At 50.8% G+C, this 26,033-nt stretch overlaps 1 protein-coding gene across 2 annotated transcripts in view; it reads right to left on the bottom strand.

Moving 5' to 3' along the window:
- Positions 1-8,102: 8,102 nt before the first annotated feature.
- Positions 8,103-26,033, bottom strand: part of OLFM1 (olfactomedin 1) — a 36,673-nt gene continuing 18,742 nt past the window's right edge. For both annotated transcript variants that reach the window (XM_071454188.1, XM_071454187.1), the window contains exons 3-6: positions 23,159-23,314; positions 20,582-20,801; positions 13,780-13,886; positions 8,103-9,923 (exon numbers count right to left, since the gene is read on the bottom strand). In XM_071454188.1, coding sequence (XP_071310289.1) covers positions 9,249-9,923; positions 13,780-13,886; positions 20,582-20,801; positions 23,159-23,314 — 1,158 coding nt within the window. In that variant the 3' untranslated portion in view covers positions 8,103-9,248. The remainder of the gene's footprint in view (positions 9,924-13,779; positions 13,887-20,581; positions 20,802-23,158; positions 23,315-26,033) is intronic.

Here is a 26,033-nt window from a genome sequence, read left to right as displayed (position 1 = left end):
TTTGTCCACATGTGTTTCCAGGGAGCCTCCTTCGGGGAAGAGGGAGGTGTGAGATATGCCAATGTTTATTTTAACAGCTCCTTTTTTAGGGCTCTGCTGTGAACATGCTCCTCCTGTTGAACGGGCTTGTTGCTATGGCAGGAAGTGCTCCGAGTTCCTTGGGTTTCTACTTTTTCCTCCCTCTTCCACTTCCAGGCAGTTCTTGTTCCTCGTGCAAGGACATTTTTGGGGGTGTTCTCATGGAGTGTCCTTCTTTCCCTTCGTTAGGGGAGGAGGCAATTAATGACCTGCCACAGTTCCATGGACTGAGGGCCAGGTTGGACAGGGCCTGGAGCAACCTGGGCTGTGGGAAAGTCTCTGGGGTGGAAGGAGATGAGATTTACAGTCCCTTCCAGGCCAAACCAATCCAGGGATCCATGAACCGGAACCCAAACCCAACCCAGGGATCCATGAACCCAAACCCAACCCAAATCAGGACTTTCTGCAGTGCTCAAGGACTCCTGTGAGGCTCCAAGTGGGTGCTTGACTTGTCAGAGCACCCACAAAAATCCTGCCTTGATCCACAGCATTCACACTTTATTTATCATTTAAATTAAATTAATTTATAAATTTATCATTTAAATAATTTCTAGATTTATCATTTATAAATTTAAATATATATTATAATACATAAAAATCGATATAAAATATGTATTCATAAATTTAAATATATAGGATATTAAATATATAATTTAAATATTTATATTAAACATATATGATATTAAATATACAATTTAAAAGAATTAAATATATTAATTTAATAATCAATATATAATTGTATTAATTATGGAAGTTAATATATAATTTAACATAATAATTTTTAATATTAAAATATTAAATAATAATATAATTTAAAATTTTAAGTATATGATATTAAATATATGTTTTAAATATTTATATTAAATATATATTATAGTTAATATATAATTTAAAATAACTAAATATATAATGTAATAATCAAGATATAATTGTATTAAATGCATAATTGAGCATATAATTTAATATAATAATTCAATAATTATATAATATTAAAATATTAAATAATAATATAATTCAAAATTTATTTCTCACTGAAATAAACCACATTAGAGCATGGCTGTGCAGCTCTGGTGGCCCCTTTCCAGCAGCAGCCTCTGCTCCCAGCGAGCATTTCAGCTGCTCACACAGTCCATTAGGCACCAGCACCCCCAGGACAAATTTCCTGCTGACCCTTCCCTGGTTGCCCTGCCGCAGGTTCGCTCCCATCTGCTCGAGCTGCGCAGGGCTGGTTTTACACCGAGGGCTGGAGCATTTCCCGGCTCTTTATCCCGGCTTTGTGCCTGCCTGGGGCGGGCGCTCCCAGCCCCGGCTCCCCTCGGGACCGGCCAGGGCTGAGCCCGTGGGAGGAGCAGGGATGGGAACGTTGTGGTGATGCACTAATGAGGGATGGTCATTAAACGCCTGGCAGGTTTTTTTGGTTTTCTTTCTTTTTTTTTCCCTGTGTAAAAACCCTTTGGTTTATCGAGTTGTCCAAAGCAATGCTGTGGCTGCAATCTGGGCATGGAGCCCGGCTGGTTTACAGAGCTTCACCCTCCTCTGCTGCTGGAGCAGTGAGGGCTGTGCTGGGAGTGCAGGGAACACCTGCAAACACCTGCAGAACCACCCCAAACACAGCACAGACACACCAAACACCTGCAAACACCTGCAGAACCACCCCAAACACAGCACAGACACACCAAACACCTGCAAACACCTGCAGAACCACCCCAAACACAACACAGACACACCAAACACCTGCAGAACCACCCCAAACACAGCACAAACACACCAGACACCTGCAAAACCACCCCAAACACAGCACAAACACACCAAACACCTGCAAAACCACCCCAAACACAGCAAACACACCAAACACCTGCAAATAGCTGCAAAACCACCCCAAATACAGCACAAACACACCAAACACCTGCAGAACCACCCCAAACATAGCACAAACACACCAGACACCTGCAGAACCACCCCAAATACAGCAAACACACCAAACACCTGTAAAACCACCCCAAACTCTCCCCAAACACACCAAACATCTGCAGAACCACCTCAAACACAGCACAAACACACCAAACACCTGCAAACACCTGCAAAACCACCCCAAACACACCAAACACCCACAAAACCACCCCAAATGTTTGCTGCCAGGTGATCCCGTGCTCTTCCTTGCTCATCCCCTGGATTTTCCCTGGATTCTGCTCCCACAGCAGAGCCCAGCTGCCTGCCTGCCCCTCCCAGCCGAGATCACTGGCAAATTCCTGCCCAGCTGCTCCTTTGAAACCCCAGCACAGCCATGGAGCTGCAGAACTGCAATCAAACTTTAACTGAGCTCCTCCATCCAGAGGGGACATCCCTGGGTCCCTGCCAGCCCCTTGGGGTGACCTTTTGCAGCCCCAGGGTTTGTGTTTTATTTTATTTTATTCCAGCCCCTTGGGGTGACCCTTTGCAGCCCCAGGGTTTGTGTTTTATTTTATTTTATTCCAGCCCCTTGGGGTGACCCTTTGCAGCCCCAGGGTTTGTGTTTTATTCCAGAATGCCAAGGCCAGTTTGGTGAGGGAGGAAGAGCTCTAATGTTCATTCAGAGTGACGGGGCCTGGTGCAATGTGGCTGGGAAATGCTGGATTTTGCCACAGATTTGTGTTCCCTCTCCCCGAGGCCTCTGGTGCTGGGAGGGTTTGAGGAAGGGCCCACTGTGCTGTTCTGCCTGCAGACAGCTTTTCTGGTAGCTCAGGAAGTGCCAAAATGTGACAAATGGGGAAATTCTCCTTGAGGCCAGCAGGTTCTCTAAAAGCCAGGTCAGAAAGGCAAAAGGAGGGAGAGGAAAAGCTCAGACAGGGGAGGACCAGCAGGGAACAGAACTGTGGGGATGGCCCTGAGCCCCTGTGGGGTTCCAGCCTCTCTGGGTGCTGCTCCCTGTCCCACACCTGATCCTGAGGGTCACTTCTGTCTCCTCTCCAAAGCCACAGAGCCATCAGTGACCACAGCTGCCTGCCCAGACTGCTCCTTATGCAATCACTCCTCTTTTCATTCCTTTTTTTGGGTTTGATTTGACAGATTTGCTTCAAAAGCAGCGTGGGAATACAAATGACATGTTCAATCCAGATCAGCTCTGGCTTTACAACGTCCCAGAGAAGATAAGTGCTGTATTATCACAAGCGCTGGCAGCAAAAGCCCAGCTCAGGTTGTGGCTCCTGAGGCTGTCACGGCTCTGCCACACCCCAAACCCTTCTCCTGCTGTGGTGGTTGCACAATGTATTCCTGACAGCCATGGATTTCCTCCTCCCCGGTCTGGTTTTCAGGAGGAAGAATTGATTTGGGGTGAGTTAAACCCCTGAGGGCTGCTGCACCCTCCTTTATCCTCGTGGATGTGATGGGAGCATGGCCATCCTTTCCAGAAGCCTTGGGAGCCACGTTTGAGAGGTTTTCAGCACATCCCTGAGTCCCTCTCCAGGCCAGCAGAGCCACTGCTGCTTCCCTTCTCTGCAGATTTCAGGAGCAGCTCATCCCTGGCCTTCTCCAGTGGTCACTCACCTCCCCACGTTTTTGGCCACCGTGGTGAATCTGCCCATGGATTTCAAAGGAGACCCAATTTTCCTCCTGTGTTTGTAGCTGCACTCCCCCAGCTGCCAGTTGGTGTGAGCCACTGAATATAATCCATGCCCAGCTGGCTTTTATTTATTCCTGATGATCCTGAGGCTGCAAAGTGCTGGAATAGAAGGTCTCAGGACCTGTCAACAGGCAGGAGCCCATCCAAGGTAAATGAATATAAAGAGGGATGTGTACATTTGTTTTTACAGTGCTGTAAAAGTGGAGTTATTAGGAAATCAGCCTCTAATTGCCCTCTTAATGATTCTAACTCCTCTGCACTCATTCAGAGTCATCTCTATTGTATCAGGTATGAAAAGAGCAGCCTCATTGACATGGTTTATGACTTTATTAAAACCTGGGGTTTTACATAAATAACGAGCAGCTCCTCAGTGAGATTTCCCCAGTGAAGGAAATGTGTGTGTTGGTGTGGGTCCAAGGCAATTTGTAAACACAAAGTATTAAAAGGCTCAACAATTCTAAAAAAGTTTTAATTGGAAACTCAACAAATTGCTGTGCAAGTTCTTAATGCTTCAATATGGAGCTCTCAGATAATGAGGAGCTAATTAAGGGGCCAGGATTCAGTTTTTTATGATAACTGTCTCCATATGGGCTCAGCACTCGGTGCTTGCAGAACTAATGAAGGTCAGGGAAGTAACAGCAAAGGAAGAAAGGGAAATTTTTAGCTCTCACAGTTGTGATGTGCTAAACAACAGCCAGGGTTACTGCCTGGCTTCTGGCCAGGTGCTGAGTGAGCTTCATTGAATTCCTGGGACAGGCTGGGGGCATTTCAGAGCCCAGAGCTGCATTTCAGAGCCCTGAGCTTCATCTCACTGCCCAGAGCTTCATCTCACTGCCCAGAGCTGCATTTCACTGCCCTGAGCAGCATTTCACTGCCCTGAGCTGCATTTCAGAGCCCAGGGCTGGGCAGGATCCCCTGGGATGGGCTGAGGGCTCTGGGGAAGGGCTCCAGGATCAGAGGCAAGGCCAGGGCAGGATCATGGCTTGGTGAAGGGCAGGGATGAGAGCAAATCCCACCAGGTGCCCCCTTCATCCCAAGGCAGGTGTGACCCAGTTGGAGGGCGCTGGTCCCTCTGACTCAGGGTGAAGTTTGGTTTTTTTTTTTTCCATTTAATTTTTTTAATGAAAAATTAAATCATGGAGTGGTTTGGGTTGGGAGGGACCTTGCAGATCATCTCATCCCACCCCTGCCATGGGCAGGGACAGCTTCCACTGTGGCTCCAAGCCCTGTCCAGCCTGGCCTTGGACACTTCCAGTCATCCAGGGGCAGGCACAGCTTCTCTGGGCCACAATCTCTCCACCCTCACAGGAAAAGATTCTAATATCTCATGTGAATCTCTCTTATTTCAGTGTAAGCCATTCCCCCTCATCTTCTCATTCATAAAAATTCCCTTTCCATCAAACCTGTCCCAGCTGTGGAGCTGGGCCTGGGCTGGTGGGGCTGGGAGCAGCTTGGGTTGTGCACCAAGCCCTCCCCAATGCCTGGAGCAGGGCTTCCCAAGGAATACCTTGGCAAAAATGAACACAAACACACACAGAACCATGGTCAGATGTTCCTCTGAAGCAGCTCACTGACTCCCAGCACTAAATTTGGACCAACAAGCCTCGTGCATCAAATAATGAAGTCATAGGCTATAGAAAGCAATCCTCTGGGACGTTCTTGTCTTTGAGTGGCTCATCCACTTCCAATCTGATCCATACCATTAAGTGTAGGGCCATATGGCATCCATTTATAGAATATTGCACTACAGGCAAATAGGACAAAGGTACACCCCTCAGAGCACTTCCCTCATCTCATTAACTTTGGGTACGTGTTACACAGGAGCTGCTCCTGCTCTGCTGCCTTCAAGGACATTTTGTGCTCTGGAGCCTTTGTCTTAAATGAATTGCACTTGGAAAATTAGAATCTAAATGTAGCTGTGTCCTAAAGCAAGCAGCATTATTTTGCCTTTCTGTAATTCGATTTATTTTTGCAGATCGATGTCTTGAAGCAGGCATGTTCTTTTGTCCTCAGCTCCTGTCTAGTGACCACGCTGACTGCAGGGCACCTGGCACAGGGTGGTGTTGGTGTGCCAGGGTGGGCTGGGCAGGTTTCAGTGGTGCCCTGCTGTGTGCTGTGCTCTGCTTGAAACCTCTCCCCAAAACTGGACACATCGGCTGGGACAAATTCTGCCAACACCTGCAGAGGTTTTGCTGTAAGGTGTGAGGTCCCATTTCCCTCTGGTGTGAGGTTTGGGGTCCCATCTTTCTTTGGTGTGAGGTTTGGGGTCCCATTTCCCTCTGGTGTAAGGTCTGGGGTCCCATCTCTCTCTGCTGTAAGGTTTGGGGTCCCATCTCTCTCTGATGTGAGGTTTGGGGTCCCATCTCTCTCTGATGTGAGGTTTGGGGTCCCATCTTTCTCCAGTGTGAGGTTTGGGGTCCCATTTCCCTCTGGTGTGAGATTTGGGGTCCCATCTCTCTCTGCTTTGTGGTTTGGGGTCTCATCTCTCTCTGCTGTAAGGTTTAGGGTCCCATCTCCCTCTGTGTGAGATTTGGGGTCCCATCTCTCTCTGCTGTGAGATTTGGGGTCTTGGAGAGGAACCACCCCCTCACTGGATGGATGGATGGATGGATGGATGGATGGATGGATGGATGGATGGATGGATGGATGGATGGATGGAGGACACAAAGCCTGGCTGCTGGGACAATCAGCCACACCACAAAGCAATCCAGCACGGGGTACAGCCAGGATTCCCTCCCACTTTTCCATCCTAAAGCCCTTGGGGAGCTGGGCAGGAGCAGTTCCAGGGCAAAGCCCAGCCCTGGTGCCATCCTCAGCCTCTGTCCCATCGATTGCAGCACCCCTGGACCCAGCTCTAGCCCTTACAAGAGCAGTGTGCTGCCCTTCAGTGAGTTTGCACTGCAGAAATACATTAATTAAAGAGAAATGACTGCAGGTGCCCTCCTGCTTTTTGGCTTAACAGATTTCTCCTGCACATCGAGGATCAATACTGCTGCCAATTACACCATGGGTCTCCAGCCCCCCTTTTTGAGCTTCTTGGAGGGAAAAGCACTGCTAAACAGCGAAGTTCTCCACAGAGCTGGCAGCCCAGAGAGCTGGAATTACAGAGTGCAGCAGAGGAATGAGTCCTCAGAGAGCTGTCCCCATTCTGCATCCAGCCAAGGCTTCAGTGAGAGCAGCAGAGCTGGCACAGGGCAGGCTCAGCCCCGTGGAACTGCCTGGAACACCTTCACGGGGAGGATTGCTTGGTGCCTGTGGTTTAATCCAGCTCTGAGAAACCACACTACACTGCTTTGGTTTTTCCCTTTTCCCTCCTCCTGTTGAAGAGCCCAGCAGGAAACTGCTGCAAAGGCTGAGAGGCTGGAATCTGGATGTGCAGCTTGCAGCAAACACCGATTGCTGATACTCAATTTCCTGACCTTGGTAATCCCTGCTCCTTCCCAGGGCCCTGAACCATCCATCTGCTGAGCCCACAGGCTGAGCCTCACTGGGCCACTTGGCTGGAAAATTGGCATTCCTGGTGGTGCTAAACGTGGCCAATCTGTGGGGGAAGAGGCAAGGAAGAGCTAAAGGCACCCCAGGGAGCTCTTTGCAGCTTGCACAGGGACCGTGCCCCAGCTGCCCTCGAGATCCAGCTCAGGATCACCCTGGATGGGTGGGGAAGGTGCTGGCCCTTCACCTGGAGCTGGCTGGAGTGGGAATTGCTAAATATTGCTGTTCTGGAGGTGCAGGGGAGAGATGGGACCCCACATCTCACAGCAGAAAGAGATGGGACCTCAAATCTCAAAGAGAGAGAGAGATGAGACCCCAAACCTCACACCAGAGAGAGATGGGACCCCAAATATCACACCAGAGAGAGATGAGACCCCAGATCTCACACCAGAGGGAAAAGAGCATCCTGTACCCTGTGAGGGCTCTGCTTTGGCAGAACCAGGAGGGCTGAGTGTGACAGTGACAGTCGCTCTTTAGAACAAGTTAAAAAAAGCAGATTTTTACCTGTAGCAGACTCAGGGTGGGGAGCACTCCAAGAAGCCAAGAAGGAGTGGGATCCAGTTGCTCTCAGGGGTCCCAAGCAGTGTCTGCAGCTCCAATAAAGGTGGCAGATGATGAGATTTCCTCCTGTTGTGGCACCAACACCAGACACCGTCAGTCCCTGAGGGGGTGGCCGGACCCTGCCCACAGCAGGAGCAGCCAGAGGATTTTATGTCCTTGAAGCAGTGCCTGCTCCAGATGAAAATGGGAAGGGAATCCCTACAGAGCAGAGAGCCAGCCCTCCACCTTCCCAGCTCCCAGCCCCAGCTACACATCAGGAAATATTCCCTGGAAGGAAACTCAGGATGGCTGCTCAGCATTTACCCCCAAAAATTCCAGTTCTCCCTCCCCTGCACTGGCTCACTCGCACAGAGAAGACACCAAACAAAGCAGGGAAGTCTCCTAATAGTTTTATTGTTCCTTAGATAACTGTGGATAGTACAAATTTTTCCTCTTAAAAAAAAAATTAATTACCTTCACACTTCCATAAACAAAGCTTCCTATGGGAATCTGCTGCCACAGAATCTCCACGGAAGCGATTTCCAACCACCATAATGCTATGTAGATAGATAACAGTAAGAGAATATTCCTGTAATTATCAACATGAAATTGGTTACCTGTGTATAAGGGTGAACACTGACCTTTTTTTTTTTTTTGCCTTTTTAGAAACGAAAAAACCATCATTTATTAAATCCAAACTACATCATTGCATTTACAACATTCATTGCATAAACTGGACATACAAAGTTTTGCCACCTCTGGTAAATAACAGACATACATTATACAATATAGTTGCTGAATACATAAGTTCAAACAATATGGGTACAACAACTTGTTCATAATACATACTTAAACCATCGTGTTTAATAAGTTACTAAGACACAGATCCATGAGCTACTTCGGGTCTCAGCACAGTTAATCTAAGTGACAAGAACACAGTTGAGAGAGACAGTAGCTGCAATGGAAGGCAAAGAAAACTAACCTGTGATAGGTCTTGTTGAGACAGCCAGAGCTCCTCACGGGTCAGCTTCTCCTGCTTTTCCTTTCCACACATCCATCACAGCTGCCCGTGACGCCGGGGGAATGTCCATGCAAGCCACACACAGAGGAGAGCGAGGCTCCCGAGGGTGAACTTCCAACAGTCATTGCCTTACTGCTTGAGGATGTTCTCTAGGTTTGCTATCAGAACAGAAACAAAACAAAACCCCAAACTGAAGTGGTTCTCTGAGTGCAGTTCCAGCTGCAAGTACACGGTTACTCGTGAGTCTATAACACAGGGCCAGACTTCTAGAAATGTAGAGGTAATGCTGATCTGTCAGGCTTACGCTGAATAATCCTCCATGATGTTGGTCTTAATTTTGGCAGCTGTTTATATGTTTACTTATTTAAAGTATGTTCCCTTAATAGCATTTTTTTTTAAATTAGTTTCTCCCTTTTTTTTTCCTTTTTATCATTATTATTTTTTTTTTAAATTTTCACTTTAATTTATTTATTTATTCTTCCCCCCCCCCCCCAAACCCAGTTTCCAACCAAGGCCGGGCTACAACTCGTCGGAGCGGATGACGTGGAAGAGGGTGACGTTGTACAGGATTTGATGCCCGTTGTTCCAGGCGTAGAGAGCCCGATCCTTGGGGTTGTAGTCCAACATGGAGATGTGGGAGTACTTGTTCTGGAAGGGGATGTCGATGTACTCGTAGGTGGAGGCGTTGGTCTGGTAGGCGTAGTGCACCTTGGTGCCTCCCGAGTAGCCGTTGGTGACGTAGAGCGTGCCGCAGATGATGAAGGCCTCACCGGCGCTGCGTTTCGGGTAGCTGGTGTTCCAGGTCTGCAGGCTCTGCAGGGTGTTGGGGTCCAACTTGCTGATGACGATGTTGCCGGCGTTCTGGTTGGTGGCGTAGACGGCCCAGAGCCCGTTCTCGTCCACCATGAGGTCGATGTCGGAGTGGCCGCCCCAGGCGTAGTGGTACATGTTGTTGTAGCCGGCGTAGTCCAGGCTGCGCGTCTTGAGGATGGTCTCCGTCTTCAAGTCGAACCTGATGATGATGTGGCTTTGGTATTTGTTGAAGTAGATGGAGCCGTTGTAGACCACCTGGCCCGTGCCCGACCAGGGGTGGGGCAGGCGGTGGGAGGTGAAGTTGTCGGTGTTCATGAAATCCGCCATGGATTTGTACTCGCGGACGAAGCGGTTGTTGTGGTAGCTGTCCATGTACCAAACCTGCACGAGGGAAACGCAGGGGGTTAAGGAGAGTATTGGAATAACACCAATATCGCTGGATGGGACGTGTCTGAGCTTGTCTGGCCCTTGCTGCTTGACCAAGTAGTGGCACTGTGGTGTTTCACCCCACAGACACTTTTGGCCGGCTGGGTGTGTGGTGTTTCCCTTTTGGCTGGCTGGGTGTGTGGTGTTTCACCCACAGACACTTTAGGCTGGCTGGGTGTATGGTGTTTCACCCCACAGACACTTTAGGCTGGCTGGGTGTGTGGTGTTTCACCCACAGACACTTTAGGCTGGCTGGGTGTGTGGTGTTTCACCCCACAGACACTTTTGGCTGGTGGGTGTGTGGTGTTTCACCCCACAGACACCTTTGGGCTGGCTGGGTGTGTGGTGTTTCACCCCACAGACACTTTTGGCTGCCTGGGTGCTGCAGTTGGCACTGCAGACAAGTCCAGGCCTGCAGGAGCTCTGGTGGTGCTGGGATGGAGCTTCCCCCCATAACAGGGGCTGCTCCTGGGGTTTCCCTCTGGCAGAGAAGCTTTAAGGGGATGGTGAAGGAAAGGAGTCGGTTCTGATGCAGGGTTTGGATCCAGAGCTTTATTCTGGCCCTCAGGCCTCTGAATCCAGCACCAGCTCCAACAGAACTCCCTGAGCCCGGGGTTGCTGCTCCTTTGAACCCCGGGGAGAGGGGCAGGGAAGGAACACTGGGGACCACCAACCAGGTATGGGGAGGGGGAAGTCTCAAGGGACAAAGGACACCTGGATGGCCCAATGTCCCTGCAGGGGTGTAAGGCATCCTTTGAATTCTGCCAATCACTCGATGCCCCTCTGGAATGCCACAGACAGTGCTGGGAGGGGAAAGGAGAGGTGACTGACACACCTGGCAGGGAATTATCAGGGAGGAACCCGGGGCATCTGAGGCAAACCATGACATCGGATCGCAACAGAGAGAAATCCACAGCCAGGAGTCGTGGAATCGTCATAAAATGGTTTGGAATGGAGATTAGAACTCAGCCCTGCCAAGGACGCTTTCCACCAGAGCAGGCTGCTCCAAATCTGGCCTTGAATCCAGCCAACATCTGTCACCTACATCCAGAAATAACCCCAATTTCTGGAGCCCCAAATCAGTCATGAAATCAACCCAACAGCAAAGCTTTCCCTGGGGGATAACCTGATATCCCCTTGGCTTAAGCGCTCCTCTGGGAACGCTAGTGGCTGGCACCACCCTCCCTTCCTGAGGGCAATTAGCAGCTTTTCCCTGGCTAAACCCAGCATTTTCTGTGCTGCTGCTGCTGCTTTTGCTTCCCGCGGTAACACTCAGTAAATTACAGCAGCTGCTGTGCACAGCTCCATTAATTTGGAATGCGGGAGCGAGGGATGCAATCACTCATTGTCAGGCAAATTCAGGCAAAAAGTCCATATTGGTTTAAAAATCATACACTGCTGCATCAAAAGCTTAAAGCGTGGCTGCTGAAATATAAGAGACAAAGACATCTAAATCTTGCTCTGGGTAGATTGGGGAGAGATTTTAGATCATCATTTAAGTGCCAGTTCACTGGGGACACTGTCTAGACTCCTTAAAAAAAAAAAAGCTTTTGTTATATGAAACCAATTCTGAGGCAAATGACCAAGCTGTGCAGTTAATATCCACAAGAAATATCCAGCCAGCCACTGACATTCTGGATGCAGTTGCTGCCTGAAAATGAGAGAGCTGCTTTCTGTAAGAGCCATTTAGGAAGGAGAAAAGGTAAATTTAGGAAGGAGAAAAGGTAAATTTAGGAAGGAGAAAAGGTAAATTTAGCAAGAGGGAAGCCTTTAAGGCTGCAGATTTGGGTGATGTCGTGCAGATTTCTTCTGCAAACCCCTTGCAAAATCTGACAGCTCTGTGTCTGGAGTGTGATCATCAGTCTTTGAGAAGGGCAGCCCAACATTTGGCTGCTGCCTTTGGGAAGTCAGCTGGGGTCTCCAAAAACTTTGGAGGGAATTTCAGCCTTCTGTCATTGCCTCCCTGGAAAGCTGCAGAGGTGGGGAAATGGCTCAGAGTGTGGCAAATGGCTCTGACCCTCAGCCCCAAACCTTGCTGGGCTTGGGGGTGGCTGCAAAGGCACCAGAGAACAGCCAGAGCTGGAAATGAAACTTCAGCTGAACCAGATTGGGAAATTATAGGGGAAAAAATATCCAAAACGTAACTCTCTCTTTGCTGCTTCCATTTCATTATCTGGTATTAAAAATTCAACATGCAAATGTGTTGTTGTGCTCAGTTTTTAAAGCTCAGCAGAGCCCTGTGTCACCATGCAGGGGCTGCAGGACCCAAGAGCATTCCAAGCCCTGGAAAAGCAGGGATTGATGGATGAACAATGTCCCACCACAGCAGCTGGCTCTGAGCAACCTCCTCCTGCCCCCACACAGCCATCCCAGCTCTCAGCATCCACCTGCTGCTCCCACAGCACTCACAAATCTCCCCCAGCTGTGTTCCATGGTTTTGTGACACGAACAAATGATCACAGGAACACCAAACCCCTTGTGGGGCTCGGGGACAGGAGCTGGGGATGATAAACTGCCCATCCCATGCTCACCTTCCCACTCTGCTGAGCAGCCAGTGGAGTTCACTTAATGGTGTGTTCCTAATAAAATTCCCAGCAGGTTTTATATATTAAATACACAGAGAGGCCTGGGAAGCTCCAGCTCCGGTTTGCAGCCTGCTTGTACAACAAAAATACGCTGCAGAAAAAGGCATGGCTTAAAAAAAAAATACCAAAAAATAGCGGTTTGAGACAAAACCCTCTGAAGACACGGGAAGATCTTTAGCATCTGAACCACCAGCTTCAGCTGAAAATTGTTTTAGTGCCAAGGGAAGCAGCAAGCACGGCCTGAAGGGGACAATTCTGTCCCCTCTCTTGAGCAAAATGGGACGTGATGGGGGTGAAACCTTCCCATCTCACCTCTAAGCAGGGCTTTATTTGGGCCGGAGGGGAAATTTTGCTTAATAACTGTAAAATATGGAGGTGTTGAATTGGGGAACTAGTGCCAACCAGTTGGCTGCTGGAGGGAAAGGGCCTGACAACTCAAGTCACCTTCAAAGCAACCACCCAGGGCTGACTTCTCCAGAGCATCCCTTGTCCTCTCACAGCTACAGAGCTGATGCCAGGGCACAGATCCCAAAATAGGTGCCCTGATCCCGCCCTTGCTGGTGCCTTTATCCTTTGAAGGATGCTGCATGCAGGAGGGAATTACAGGCAGCCAAGCTTTCTGCTTCTTGTTTTGTTTTGCTGCCTGCAAATCCTCGGCAAACACTCGAGATATTTTCCATTCCATCAGTCACGGGGAGCTGGGATTGATTTTCAGCCAGTTATTGGCCTCCTACCTCCTTGGGATCAAAATTGAATGGTCTGAATGGAAAAAAATAAAAGACCAAAACAAAGCAAAACAAATCTCTCTCTCTGGCTGCAGTCAGTTAATTCCTCACAGCAATGAAGGTGGAGGATGGAGGGCAAATGCAGGCAGATGACATTATCAGAGGTGCTGGCAGCAGAAGAGCAGCAGGGACCAGGACCATGGGTCCCTCTGCTCAGCCCCAGCTCCCTCCTGGCTGCCAAACACAGATTAGAAACCCAACAGTTGCTTTTTTCGCCACATAGACCTCGTGGTGACAATTCTGAGCCCATGGAGTTTCAGCCAGGAAAGGGAGCAGTGCAGGGGCTGCTCAACTTCTCCTCATCCTCCCTCCCTGGGGGATGCTCAGCCCCTCCTGCTGCCAGCAGAGCCCGGTGGGATGGATGAGGACATTCCCTGCTTTTCCCAGTGGTGAATATTCGCTGTCCTCAGGCACACGGGTGATGCTGTCACACACTCTTACCTTGTTCTCCCCCTCAGGAGCCAGAGGATCCGTCATCCACGATCCAAAGCGGGACCCCGAGGTTTTAATTGTGATCGGGTCACTTATTCCCGTCAGCTTCCCACAGGCTGGAAAAGAGGGGAAGGCTGGTGAGCACCACGACAGCCCCCGAGGGGCACCGGCACCACCCCACCCGCTCCTCTGTGCCCTGCTAAGCTCGGTTTCATCGCAGGGAATCGGCTCAGGAACAAGTGTCGGATGCTTTTGTTCGCTTCGCACCTCTTAATGACAATTGCCCTTCTGGCTGTCCCCGAGAAAAGGAGCTGCGAGTGGCCCGGAATGGAGAATGAGAGCAGCAGGCAGGGGCAGGGAGGAGCTGCTCTGATCCAGGTGAAAAGGCAGCCGGGGCTATTCCAGCCCTGCTGGAAACCTGCGACTGGTACGGGTTAAGCAGAGGAGAGAAAAGAGGAAGGTGGAAAATGGCCCTCGATATAAATCTCCTCCCTGCAGGGATCATTTACCGGCTGCTTTCCCTCGTGTTGCACACTCAGGAGGATCCACACACACCGGTGGATGCTCCAGGCAGCTCTGGGACAGCAACCCCAGCTTGCCCCTCGTTGCATCTCATGTTGCACACTCCGGATCACACACATATTCAGGAGGATCACACACATTCAATAGGATCACACACACTGAGGAGGATCACACACACACACACAGGAGGATCACACACACATTCAATAGGATCACACACACTGAGGAGGATCACACACACATTCAATAGGATCACACAAACACACAGGAGGATCACACACACACACTGAGGAGGATCACACACACATTCAATAGGATCACACACATTCAATAGGATCACACACACTGAGGAGGATCACACACACACATTCAATAGGATCACACACACTCAGGAGGATCACACACACACTGAGGAGGATCACACACACATTCAATAGGATCACACACATTCAATAGGATCACACACACTGAGGAGGATCACACACACACACACAGGAGGATCACACACACACACAGGAGGATCACACACACTGAGGAGGATCACACACACACACTGAGGAGGATCACACACACATTCAATAGGATCACACACACACAGGAGGATCACACACACATTCAGGAGGATCACACACATTCAATAGGATCACACACACACACACTGAGGAGGATCACACACACACATTCAATAGGATCACACACACACTCAGAGGATCACACACACACACACAGGAGGATCACACACACATTCAGGAGGATCACACACATTCAATAGGATCACACACACACATTCAATAGGATCACACACACACTCAGAGGATCACACACACACACACAGGAGGATCACACACACACAGGAGGATCACACACACACTCAGGAGGATCACACACACTGTTTGGATCTCCAGCCAGCTCTGGGACAGGAGCCCCAGCACAGCAGGATGAAGGTGAGAGCATCCTGAGGGTCCTGCCCAGCTCAGCCTCACCAGCACAGGGATCACAGGGCACTGTGAGCCAGGTCTGGGGCACACCCAGGAGCTCCAAATCTGCTGAATTCAGCGAGCCAGTTCAGCTCCTTGCTGGGTTTCCAAGCCCTAAATATGAGGGGAAGCAGCAGCACCTCTGCTCCAGCTCATTTCCCAGTCCTGGCTCTGTCCCACCCCTCTCTGGGGCTGTCCATGGATCTGGAATGCTGCAGCCCCAGCATGGCAGGGGCAGCCACATCCCAGCTCCTTTTCCCAACAATATCCCCAAGTTTCAGCAGAGCTGCCACTCTGCTTCCCTGCCCCACCAAAATTTAACGTGAGTGCAGTGAGGAGGGACAGGGGAGGAGGTGGAGATGCCTTGGGAGGGACTGGGCTGCTGGGGGATGTCCTGTTGGGCAAGGAGAGCACATTTAAAACCCCAGAGCTCATTTAAAACCCCAGAGCCCATTTAAAACCCAGCCAGAGCCCATTTAAAACCCCATCCAGGGCAGAGGCAGTGGGGCACAGCCAGCACCTGGAGTTCAGGAGGTGTTTCCTGAGCTCTCCTTTTGGACGTGGGTGGAGAAGCTGCCCTGGGTGCTGTGCTGGGGCTGCACTGCAGGCAGTGCCTGCTCAGCAGGACCCAGGGCTGGGCTGCAGGTGGGAGCCCCTGCAGGTGCTGCTGGAGCACAGGGAGAGCTGTGCCAGCTCAGGACAAGGTCATCCTGCTCCAAATTAAAACTCTAGGATGGTTTGTTATTAAGGACCATTAAAGGTTGTTTAGTCCAGCCCCCTGCAATGAGCAGGGATGTCTTCAACCAGATCAGGTTGCTGTCCAACCTGACCTTCGTGGAATCATAGAATTTACACCCTGAGCACCTCCAGAACTCTGCAATCCCTCTCAGCTGCCTCTCTCCTTGGCCTGTTCTCACCTGCATTGTAATTCCTGATCAGACACACGCACCTGCCTCAGCCAAAGGGATCCCCTTAGCCCAGGGCAGAGAACAGAGGGAGAAATTCCTGATGTGCACCAAGGGCACCAGCAGTGTCCCCACAGCCTCCAGACCCAGGCAGATCAAGAGAGGCGCCCCCAAAAAGCAGAGCTTTGCTGAGACACCAGGCACAGGAATTTGCCCTCCTGCCTGCTGCACTCCAAGCCTCTCAGCTCAGAGGGAGAGCAAAGAGATGCAATGGGTTAAAAAAACCAAATTTTAATGACTTGAAAGGGTGCAGCCTTCCCCTAATCCCAGATCTGCCTTCCATTATCACAGCCCTACATTGCTGTCACTTTATCTCCTCCTCCCATTTCCCTGGAGAGGAGCGTGCTGTAAAAGCTCATTGATTAAAAAACAAAACAAAACAAAAAAACACCAGTTAAAAAAAAGCAGCAGCAGCTGATAAAGGTAAACCAGTGTTGTTTGCAACATCTCCTACATGTTGTTTAGCTAGAGGCACACACAGCCCAGCTCCTCAGCAATGCAGGAGGGCTCTTCTCCCTCCTGCTGTAAACCCATCCCAGGCTGCTGGGGGGAATTCAACACGGATTTTGAAGGTCCTGAGTGAGCTTTGCCACCCAGGCACAGACAGCTCCAGCCCCTGGGATCCTCACCCACCTGAGGAGATGCACAGCACACCTGCAATATCAGCAGCTGAGCCTTCTGCAGAGCCCCCCTCCTGTCAGATGGGGTTCTATGGGAATTCCAGGTCACTCAGGGACAGCTGTGCCACAGAAAAGCTCATCCTGCTGCTCACCCAGGGGGCCAGGACAGGGAAACCTGTGAGGAGCAGATTTAGGGCCTCACAGAGGAGCTCCTCTTCACCCAGAGCTATTCAGCTCCTTTCTCCTGGCCACAAATCAGCCTTTCCCCAAGTGTCCCTCTGTCCTGCCATGAGAGGCATCCCCGCTTCAGCTGCACAAGGAATTTTCCAGCAGAAGCGGGCGGGACCAGCCCTCCCTTCCTCCCAGGGTGCCACCACCTCCTCTCCAGCTCTGGATGCTGCCCACAAGTCCTGCCTGGCAGCTCCCAGCAGCTCCTCCACCAACGCACAGGCACCAGCTCCTTCTGGGCTCATGGTGCTGCTGCTACAGCCAGGATCCTGCTCCATCTTCCCAGGAAGCCAAGGATTGATCCCAATCCCAATCCCAGCCCTCCAGGCAGGGATGGGGCTGTGGCAGCTCAGCTGGGCTTGGATCTTGCCTCTGTTGCCTAGCTGGGAGCACCCCATCCCAAAATCGTCAGGGATGGCTCCATCCCCATCCCAAACCATCAGGAATGGGGCCCCATCCTGATCCCAAAACCATCAGGCTCCATCCCCATCCCAAACCATCAGGGATGGCTCCATCCCCATCCCAAACCATCAGGGATGGCTCCATCCCCATCCCAAACCATCAGGGATGGCTCCATGCCCATCCCAAACCATCAAGAATGGCTCCATCCCCATCCCAAACCATCAGGGATGGCTCCATCCCATCCCAAACCATCAGGGATGGCTCCATCCCCATCCCAAAACCATCAGGGATGGCTCCATGCCCATCCCTGCACCAGGATTTTTCCCAAGGAACTCTTGCCCTGCCTGAGTTAAATTCCCCCTAGATCCAAGGAGTGCCAAGCCCTGCACCTCCTCTTAGGAACATTAATGCAAAGGCTAAAATCCCTGTATAAATAGGGATCTTTAGGAGTGTAAACAGAAACACAGATTGAAGCTGCCATTATTGATTTCTCTTCCCCCCCTCCACACACATGCCAGGGTCAAGGAGTGTTTTCACTATTGATCCATCAATAATGCTTAGGAAACCCAAAATGCAAAACAGGACCTTGGCTAAGGAAAAGGCCCTGCTAAGGCTCAGAGCTCCCTGGGAGAGGTGAAGTGGGTGTGAGTGTGGCACATCCCTCCGCTCCCCTTGGCCTGTGCTTGTTGCAGCAGCTCCCTGACCCTGTTTGGGGCACACAAACTCCAGGAGAGCGGCAGAAAAACCTTTCTCCCAGCTAAAACCTTCTCCTTGAGACATCAGCGAGCCCAACGGAGCAGAAAACCTGCGGCAAAGTGAAATCCTCGGCAATCAGGGCCTCATTGTGTGGCAGCAAAGCATTTGTAAGGCTGTTATCTGAATTTAACTCAATTAGCAACCATTTCCAGTGGTTTACACACCAGAGAGATAAACAGCATTGGAAATTCAATCCGTGCTCTTTCTTTTAAGTGACCAAATAAATCAGCTTCCTGGTGAGCAGCATATCCTCTGGCCTGAGCCTCTGGGAGGCACAGAACCCATCTCTGTGAGCAGCCAGGGCTGCTGCAAAAGAGCTGCCCTGACCCCAGAGAGAGAGCAAGGGCAGGAAGAAGCCAAAAAGCCCAGCTAAAGACTCAAAAAGATTTTTAAAAACTCCCAAAAGTTCCTAGACAAGGTTACCTGCAAGAGCTCAGCATCCCTACCTGCCTCCTTCTTACCTGGGCTGCTGGTCCCAGCTGGACCTGAGTGTGAAGGGATGGGATGTGCAGAAAGGGTTAATGGTCCAAGAGCAGATTCTAATTTTTTGGAGCCCTGAATGGTTTGGGAGCTACTCCTTGAAGCCTGCCTAGGGTCAGTGGGAGGATTGTCCCAGCTTCCCTGGCTGGAATGGCTTTGTTGAAAGAACTGTCCCCAAGGTTGAAGTCTCAAATCCCTGCTCCTGCTGCTGCTTCCTCTCCCTGTGACCACAGCTCCTCCTCATCTTCAAGGGATGGGCTGAAGGCTCTGGGTGCAGCAAGGGGACCCCTCCTTGGGCATCTTCTCCTCTGCCTTCAGCAGGGCAGGGATGAGAGGATCCATCCGCCAGGAGGCCTCTGTGTGCCCTTGGTCCACCCCACCCTCCTGGGCCTGTTCTCCTTTCTTATCTTTCCTTCTTATCTGTTCATCCTTCCTTATCTTCCCACTGCACCGTGCCCACCTGACAGAGCTCCAGGAACTGGGGACTCCATGTCCCCATGAGGCTTTCAGGGGGAAGTTCAAGAGGGTGAGGGCAAGGTGAGAGTTTCCCTCCTTGCCCAACCCTGCTGCCCTCCCTGTGGCCATCACGGGGGAAAGGGGCAGAAAGCCCCAGCCTGTCCTGCTCTCAAACCAAGGCCGGGCCACCAGCACTCATTAATTAATGAGAAATTAAACTCCGATCTCTCTTGGCCAGGGGGTTTTTACCTGTCCCAAGGGTACCTCGGTGCCTGACTTGTTCAAATACTCTGAGCATCCACGTTTAAATGGGAATTTTACTCTCTGGGTGAGATGGAACCTGCAAGGGACGTCCAAGGAACCAGAGGATGAAAATGCAGAGGGAATGGAGGGGAGGTGGCTGCTCACAGTGTGGAGGCATCTAGAAACAAGCAAAATCAACCCCAGCAGCAGAGCCAAGAGAGAAACAAAGCGTTACCTTGCCAAGGATATCAAGTGCTCAGAAGAGATCTGATCTTCCGTGAAGTTACCTGAGAGTGTAATTTCGTATGTGCTACCAAAATAGACTGCAGAGCAGTTAATGTGTTTGGATTATCTAAATGGCGTGGCAAGAAAGTCAATAATGGAAGGAGAAATTAAATCAAGTCAGAGCTGGCCCAACAAATGGTGCAGAGAGTCCTTGCAGCTGTGGGAGGCAGTGCCCTTTCCTCCTTCCCCCTGTGTTTGGGGCCACGCCTTGGGTTTGGTGGCAGCTGAGACTCCCCACAACAGCCCCAGGAGTTTCAGTCAATTCCAACCCTCTGGATGAGGTCGAGTCCCTGGTGGTTTAGCAGCAGCCTGGTGGAAATGGCTCCCTGCTCCCTCAGGGGATGGGAGAGGGAGGATTCACATCCCGCGCAGGGGCAGGACCAAACCGCGGCCCAGCTCCTCATGCTCTGCTCCGGGGGGATTGGCAAGATGCAAAAACAAAGAAAGGAAACCGAGGGAAACCGAGGCACAGCCCCACACCCCCCACCACGAGCAGAGCCCTTTGCTGACGGACCAGGTCCAGGGATGCAGAAGCAAAAGGGGTGCAAGTGTTGGCTTTGCATAAGCGTGAGCTGCCACTTATGCAAGCGCCGCCCACACGCCCGCTCCGCTCCGCGGGGAGAGGAGAGGAGAGGAGCATCCTGAAGCGCTCACACCACGAGCAGCATTGCTCCTGCCAGTAATCCTGGGCAGGACTACTCCCAGGAGGAATGTTCCTGGTGGCATAACCCTTGGCAGGATGGCCCCTGGCTGCGTGGAGCTCATCCCTCGCGGCCGGGCACGGCACCAGATGTCCAGCGGGGCATCTCTGCCTCCGGCCGGGATGCGTGCGTTGGCGCCGGTGGCCTTGGAGCCACCGTGGTGGTTCTGAGCCTACCTAATTTTTGCATGCATGCACGAAGCCTTTCTTCAAGATTTGACACTCTGTTCTGAAGCTCTTCGTAGTCATAGGCGCCAATCTCCTCCTGGAGTTCGTTTAGAACTGACGTCAGATTCTGGACCTCCTCTTTAAACTGCAATACCAATTTGGCATCGGCTTTGTACTCTTCCAACACTGGTATCAAAGGCCTAAGTTCCTCCATTTTCGCTTTTATTGCCTGCAAGGTTAAAATAAGCTCGGTTCAGTGCTATGCGTGCAAAAATCTGCAACACTCTGCCTTGACCTGGGTGCTTCCTATGGGAGCGAAATGTTCACATTTCCCACAATTATTAGCATTAAAATTAGCTCAATTATTATTTTTGGTCCGAATGATGTCTTGGCAAGAACATATTAAACAGGCTGCAGAACACCAAAATATTTGGGAAAGGCCTTTATTTGTCATTTTTAGAATGCAACATCTTAGGGTTACATGCTTCAGATCACATACACAAAGAGTTGTTGTTTTTTTTTTTTCTTTTTTTTCTTTCCAAAAAATAAAAGAAAATAAGATATATATGCATTGACAAGGGTTTCAAACTATTCATGAAATGCATCTACAATTGCATGCAAAGGAAGATCTCGGTTGTGTGGTTCAAGGTTCCTTAGTGAGATATGGTGCTAATTTGGAAAATAATCAAAAAAAATCAATGCATGTTGCAAAATGCTCTGTGGCCCTCTTTTCATGGTTACATGGGAGTGAACTGCTTCTTCAGTCACTGCAGCATTGAAAAAACTTGCTTTTTAGTTAGCCCTGTAAGCAAGAAAATGAAATACTGTTGAGGATCTAGCTCACTAACCTGCCTTATATAGATAGCCATTCATAGACAAATACTCTTACGGCACTAAAGAGAGAAAAAAAACCAACACAAGAGCTCCAAAGCACTCACAGTTTAATGCTGGCATTAGCAGGAACAAAATGCTGTGCCTGTTCTTTCAAATGCTGCTTTGGCAGCAAATTAGACAAAAAATTCCTCACTGGTTTCAAGCGCAGAACAGAAAAATAAAATTCATTATCAGATGGATCTTGCAGAAATGAATTTTTTTTTCTTTTTTAATTTTTTTTTTTTTTTGCTTACTTAAAGGCTCAGAATGCAGCATTTTGTTGCAGATGCTTTGCTCCAGCAGCTAATGAGTAGACATTAATATGCATGCACCTACCCGTTAATGAAGCTGTGTTAGAACACCCAAAATCCCTGGTGCTGCTCAAATTACAGTGCCCAAGCTCCCAGCACCCAGGGCTGTGACATCTGCCTGTGTCCTGAAGCTTTTTGGGGCTGAACAGGATCAGGAATTCCTCCTCAGCCTCCTTCCCATCCATCCCCTCCTATTTAAGCCAAGAGGATTTTTCCCTCCCGTGCTTGGCACGTGGGGAATGTTTTAAATTTTATTTCATTTCAAGTTCCCTGGCAGGCAATGGGGAGGGTTGAACTCATCAGAGTGGTGGAGGGGGGGAAAACAATAATAACTGAAATAAAGAAATAATTAAATAAAAGAAACTCATGCTCAAGTCTTTCCATCCAGACTGCAGAGCTAAATTTAGGGTCCTGCAGTAACTGGAGATGGGGAGCGGAGGAGGTGGAGTTGGTGAAAAGTTTTAAGAACCATCTTCCCAGCTTTTTATGAGATAATCATGGTATTTCAGTATTTAGCATTAAAAAAAAAATCTGCTTTAAAATACCAGCCAGCTGCCTGCAAATGAGGGTGGGAATCAGCTGGGTGGCTGATCAGAAAAGTCCCCAAATTCCACCAGAAATCTTTTCCATTTGATTTTTTATATCTATTAACCCGCAGCACGGCTAAAATTTAAGATTCCAGTATTGCTCAGAACATCTTTTTTGGCAATTTCATTCATCCTCAAGCAACTTCCTGAGGGTTTGGCCACTGCTCCCAGTGCCAGCTGCATTCCAGAGACTGCAGCTCCTCTCCCCCTCTGCCCAGCACCAGGACACCACACAAAACCCATCAGAAGGTGCTGCCTCTGCTGCCAACACCCAAAATTAGCCAAAATCCTGGAGATGTGCAGGTTGCCAGCCTGAGGACAGCTGTAATAATTGTATTTTTGAGGATTTTTTTTAAAGGGGGTTGATGTTTGATTGATAAACTCCTTTCTCCAGCCACCCCCAGGGGAGATGGGGTTTGGTGACTGCCTGCTGTGGTTTGCCACGTGCTGCAGGAATGCAAAGGGAGCCCCAGTTCTTGGGGTTTTTTCCCCAAGAAATGGGTGCTGGGCATGGCATGGAGAAGCTGCCTGGCCACAGAGGGGAGCCCACCTCACCCAGAGCTGGGGTGATTCCCTGCAGACCCCCTGATGGAATCACCCTGCACCGCCCTGTTTCGGGCACACAGGTGGGTGTGGGAGCACAGAGATTTGTGCTTTTGCCCTAAAACAAGATGCAGGGCTGAGGGTGCGAGGCCACAGCCTGGATCTGGCTGTGCTTTGGGCAGGAAGGACCCCACAGCTGGGCTCCCCTGATGGGAGCCAGGGCCACAATCCCCTGGGCACAGCTCCTGTAGCAGTTTGGAAATCAGACCTACCTTAAACTGCCTTGCCAGGTGCTGCTTGTGGCTTTCTTCCACTTGCTTAAATTTGGATTCCAGTCCCCTCATCTGGTTTTCCATCTTCTCCACGTACTGTAGGTCTCTCTGAGTCCTCCTGTCCAACACCTCTATCGACTGGGACATGTTTTGCACCTGCCAAACGAGAAGGGACTCATTAAAAAGTGCTGCCAGCAGCGAGGCAGCCCCCCTTGCATCCCAAGGCTGACCTTTCCCACAAGCTCAGCACAGCTAAAGGGCAATCAGCCCATGCATTATTTACTGCCTCATCAACAGCAGCTCCCAGATTACCACCCCGTGCTCTAAAACACAGCAAAACTGCTTTCATAAATGATTTTTTTTCTTTCTGCAGAGAAGGATTCAGCAATCTGACATGGAAATGAGGGGTGTAGTTGAGGTTAAACTCAGGCTGGCCTCTCTGACAGGCACCTGCTGTGGCACGGGGTGAGCTCAGAGGTGACAGCAGCACACCTGGCTGGGAGGGAAAGCTCCAGCCCAGGTGCACATTTCCATCCCCTGGTGAGCACAAACCAGCAGAACTTCACGATCCACCCAGCCTGCTCCAGCAGCACCTGCCACATCCAACCCAGGGGCAGGGAGGGCATCCTGGGGCCGGGGAGCACCGGGCATGGTTGGCACCCCTGTGGGAGCCGAGCGGTGCCGCATTCCCGCCCGGAGCCCATCTGGCCCCGATGCAAGGAGCCTGGCTGGGCTGGCGGTGACAAAACGGGCTGGAGGTGTGAGGAGGGGAGGGGAATGCCAGCGAGGCTGACCTGATTTTGAAGGTTGGCTGCCATTTGATTTATTAAGATATTCCCTCCTGTTTTCCAGGCTGGGAGAGGTGGAACGGGTCTGACGTCAGCTCCTATTTAGCACCGAGCCGTATTTAAGGGCTCTGCAGCGGGGCCGGACGTGTCTGTCCCACGGTGGGGACGTGACAGGGCTCAGCCCACGGCTGCTGCTCCTGCCACCGCCACGTCACCCCAGCAGTGCCACCACCACCATGACGTCTGTGGGTAAAGTGAATCAGGCACCCAGCCTGCTGCTGCTGCTGCTGCTGCTGCGTCAGGGCCTTGCTCCTGAGCCAGCCTGATCCCAGCCTGATCCCAGCCTGATCCCAGTCCACTCCCAGCTTGCTGCCAGCCTGATTCCATCCTGTTTCCATCCTGTTCCTATCCTGCTTCCATCCTCCTCCCAGCCTGATCCCATCCTGATTCCATCATGCTTCCATCCTGCTTTCAGCCTGTTCCATCCTGCTCCATCCTGATCCCATCCTTCTCCCATCCTGATCCCATCCTGCTCCCATCCTGTTCCTATCCTGCTCCCATCCTGCTTCCAGCCTGATCCCATCCTGTTCCTATCCTGCTTCCATCCTGCTCCCAGCCCGATCCCATCCTGCTCCCATCCTGCTTCCAGCCTGATTCCATCCTGATTCCATCCTGCTCCCATCCTGCTTCCAGCCTGATCCCATCCTGATCCCATCCTGCTCCCAGCCCACTCCCATCCTGATCCCATCCTTCTCCCATCCTGCTCGGCTGTGGGTGGATGGATGGATCTGCTCCCCGGATGGATGGGTGCCACATCCGCTCCTGTCTGCATCCTCACTGCAGCCAAGCTGGGGTGGGGAGGGAAGGAGTGGTGAAAATCCCACATTTCCTCTGGCAAATCCCACATTTCCTCTGGCAAATCCCACTGCGGTGGGCTGGGACTTACCTGGAGTGGCAGAGTGAGGGCACGGCAGGACAGCACAGGGCAAATGCCAAGGGTGCCCCTCCAGCTTGGAAAAACCATCACAGTGCCCGTTGCTCATGCAGGATGACACTGAAACTATTGCAGGGGTCTATTAAAAATGTATGGGTGAGCTGCATGGCAAAGGCCAACAGGCTTTGGAGTGTTCTGTACAACTGCTCTGGGGGCCAGAGTGTTCCTCAGCAAAGGTGAAGCTATTTGTGGTCTCTGAGGCTCAGAGAGGAAGCAGCAGCACCCTGACCTCCCCAGGAGCTGCTCAGGGAGGTGTGAGGAGCAGGGAAGTGCAGAACAAGGTTTGGAGGAGAAAAGAGCAAAGCTGAGCTCAGCCAGAGCCTGGTCAGCTCCCATTAAGCTGTGCCTACCGCAGGGAATGTCAGCTCTCAGCGGGTGCTCATTCACCTGGGCTGCATGTGGAGGGGTTTGAAGACCTCTCTGTGCCCTGAGGCAGGAGAAGAGGAGCCTTAGACAAGCATGGCTGGGCTGCCAAGCTGCTTTTATTCCAGTCACCCAGCCTGTCCTTCGAGCTGAGCAGCAGAATGGTTCCAAGGAGCAGAGAGAGGGGTGACTTGTAGGGCTCATGCAAAATTAATCCCATTTATTCCACTAGTGCCTAACCCCAGCTGCAAATAACCAGAAAAAGAGCATTTCTGTAATGACAGAGCAATACCTGAGTCTGCTGAGTAAAATTTTGGGAGGCTCCTTGGGCTCTCTCTCAGGTGGTGGGGAGGGAGGGACGTGCTCTGCTCTGAGAGCATCTTGCCCAGGCTGCTGCCCTCAAACACCTCTGGAACGTTTCTACTCCTCCCTGAAGCACAGGAAAATTCCCTCCTCACGTGCCTCTGCACAGAGGTGCCTCAATTGAGCTGCTGTGCTGTTCTGGGGTGGGTTTCACAAGCCCAGAGTGGGTGTTTGCTGCCTGTGTTGTTTTCCATCGGGCGAGGTCCTGGCCAGATTTGCAGGGATGAGCCTGAGAATCCTGCCAGCCCCAGCACTGAGGATCTGCCTCTTTTCCCTCATTAGCATATTATGCCCTTGATCCAGCAAAGCACTTTGGCACATGATTAGGTTTCAATGAGCCTGTTGGAGCCCAGGCTGAAGCATGTAC

The sequence above is a fragment of the Agelaius tricolor genome, unplaced genomic scaffold (assembly GCF_023055355.1).
Source record: "Agelaius tricolor isolate 1412-34295 unplaced genomic scaffold, bAgeTri1.0.p SCAF_38, whole genome shotgun sequence".
NCBI classification, from domain to species: domain Eukaryota; kingdom Metazoa; phylum Chordata; class Aves; order Passeriformes; family Icteridae; genus Agelaius; species Agelaius tricolor.
The sequence above is the reverse complement of the archived record's forward strand: the minus strand, read 5'-3'. Positions and strand labels throughout refer to the sequence as shown.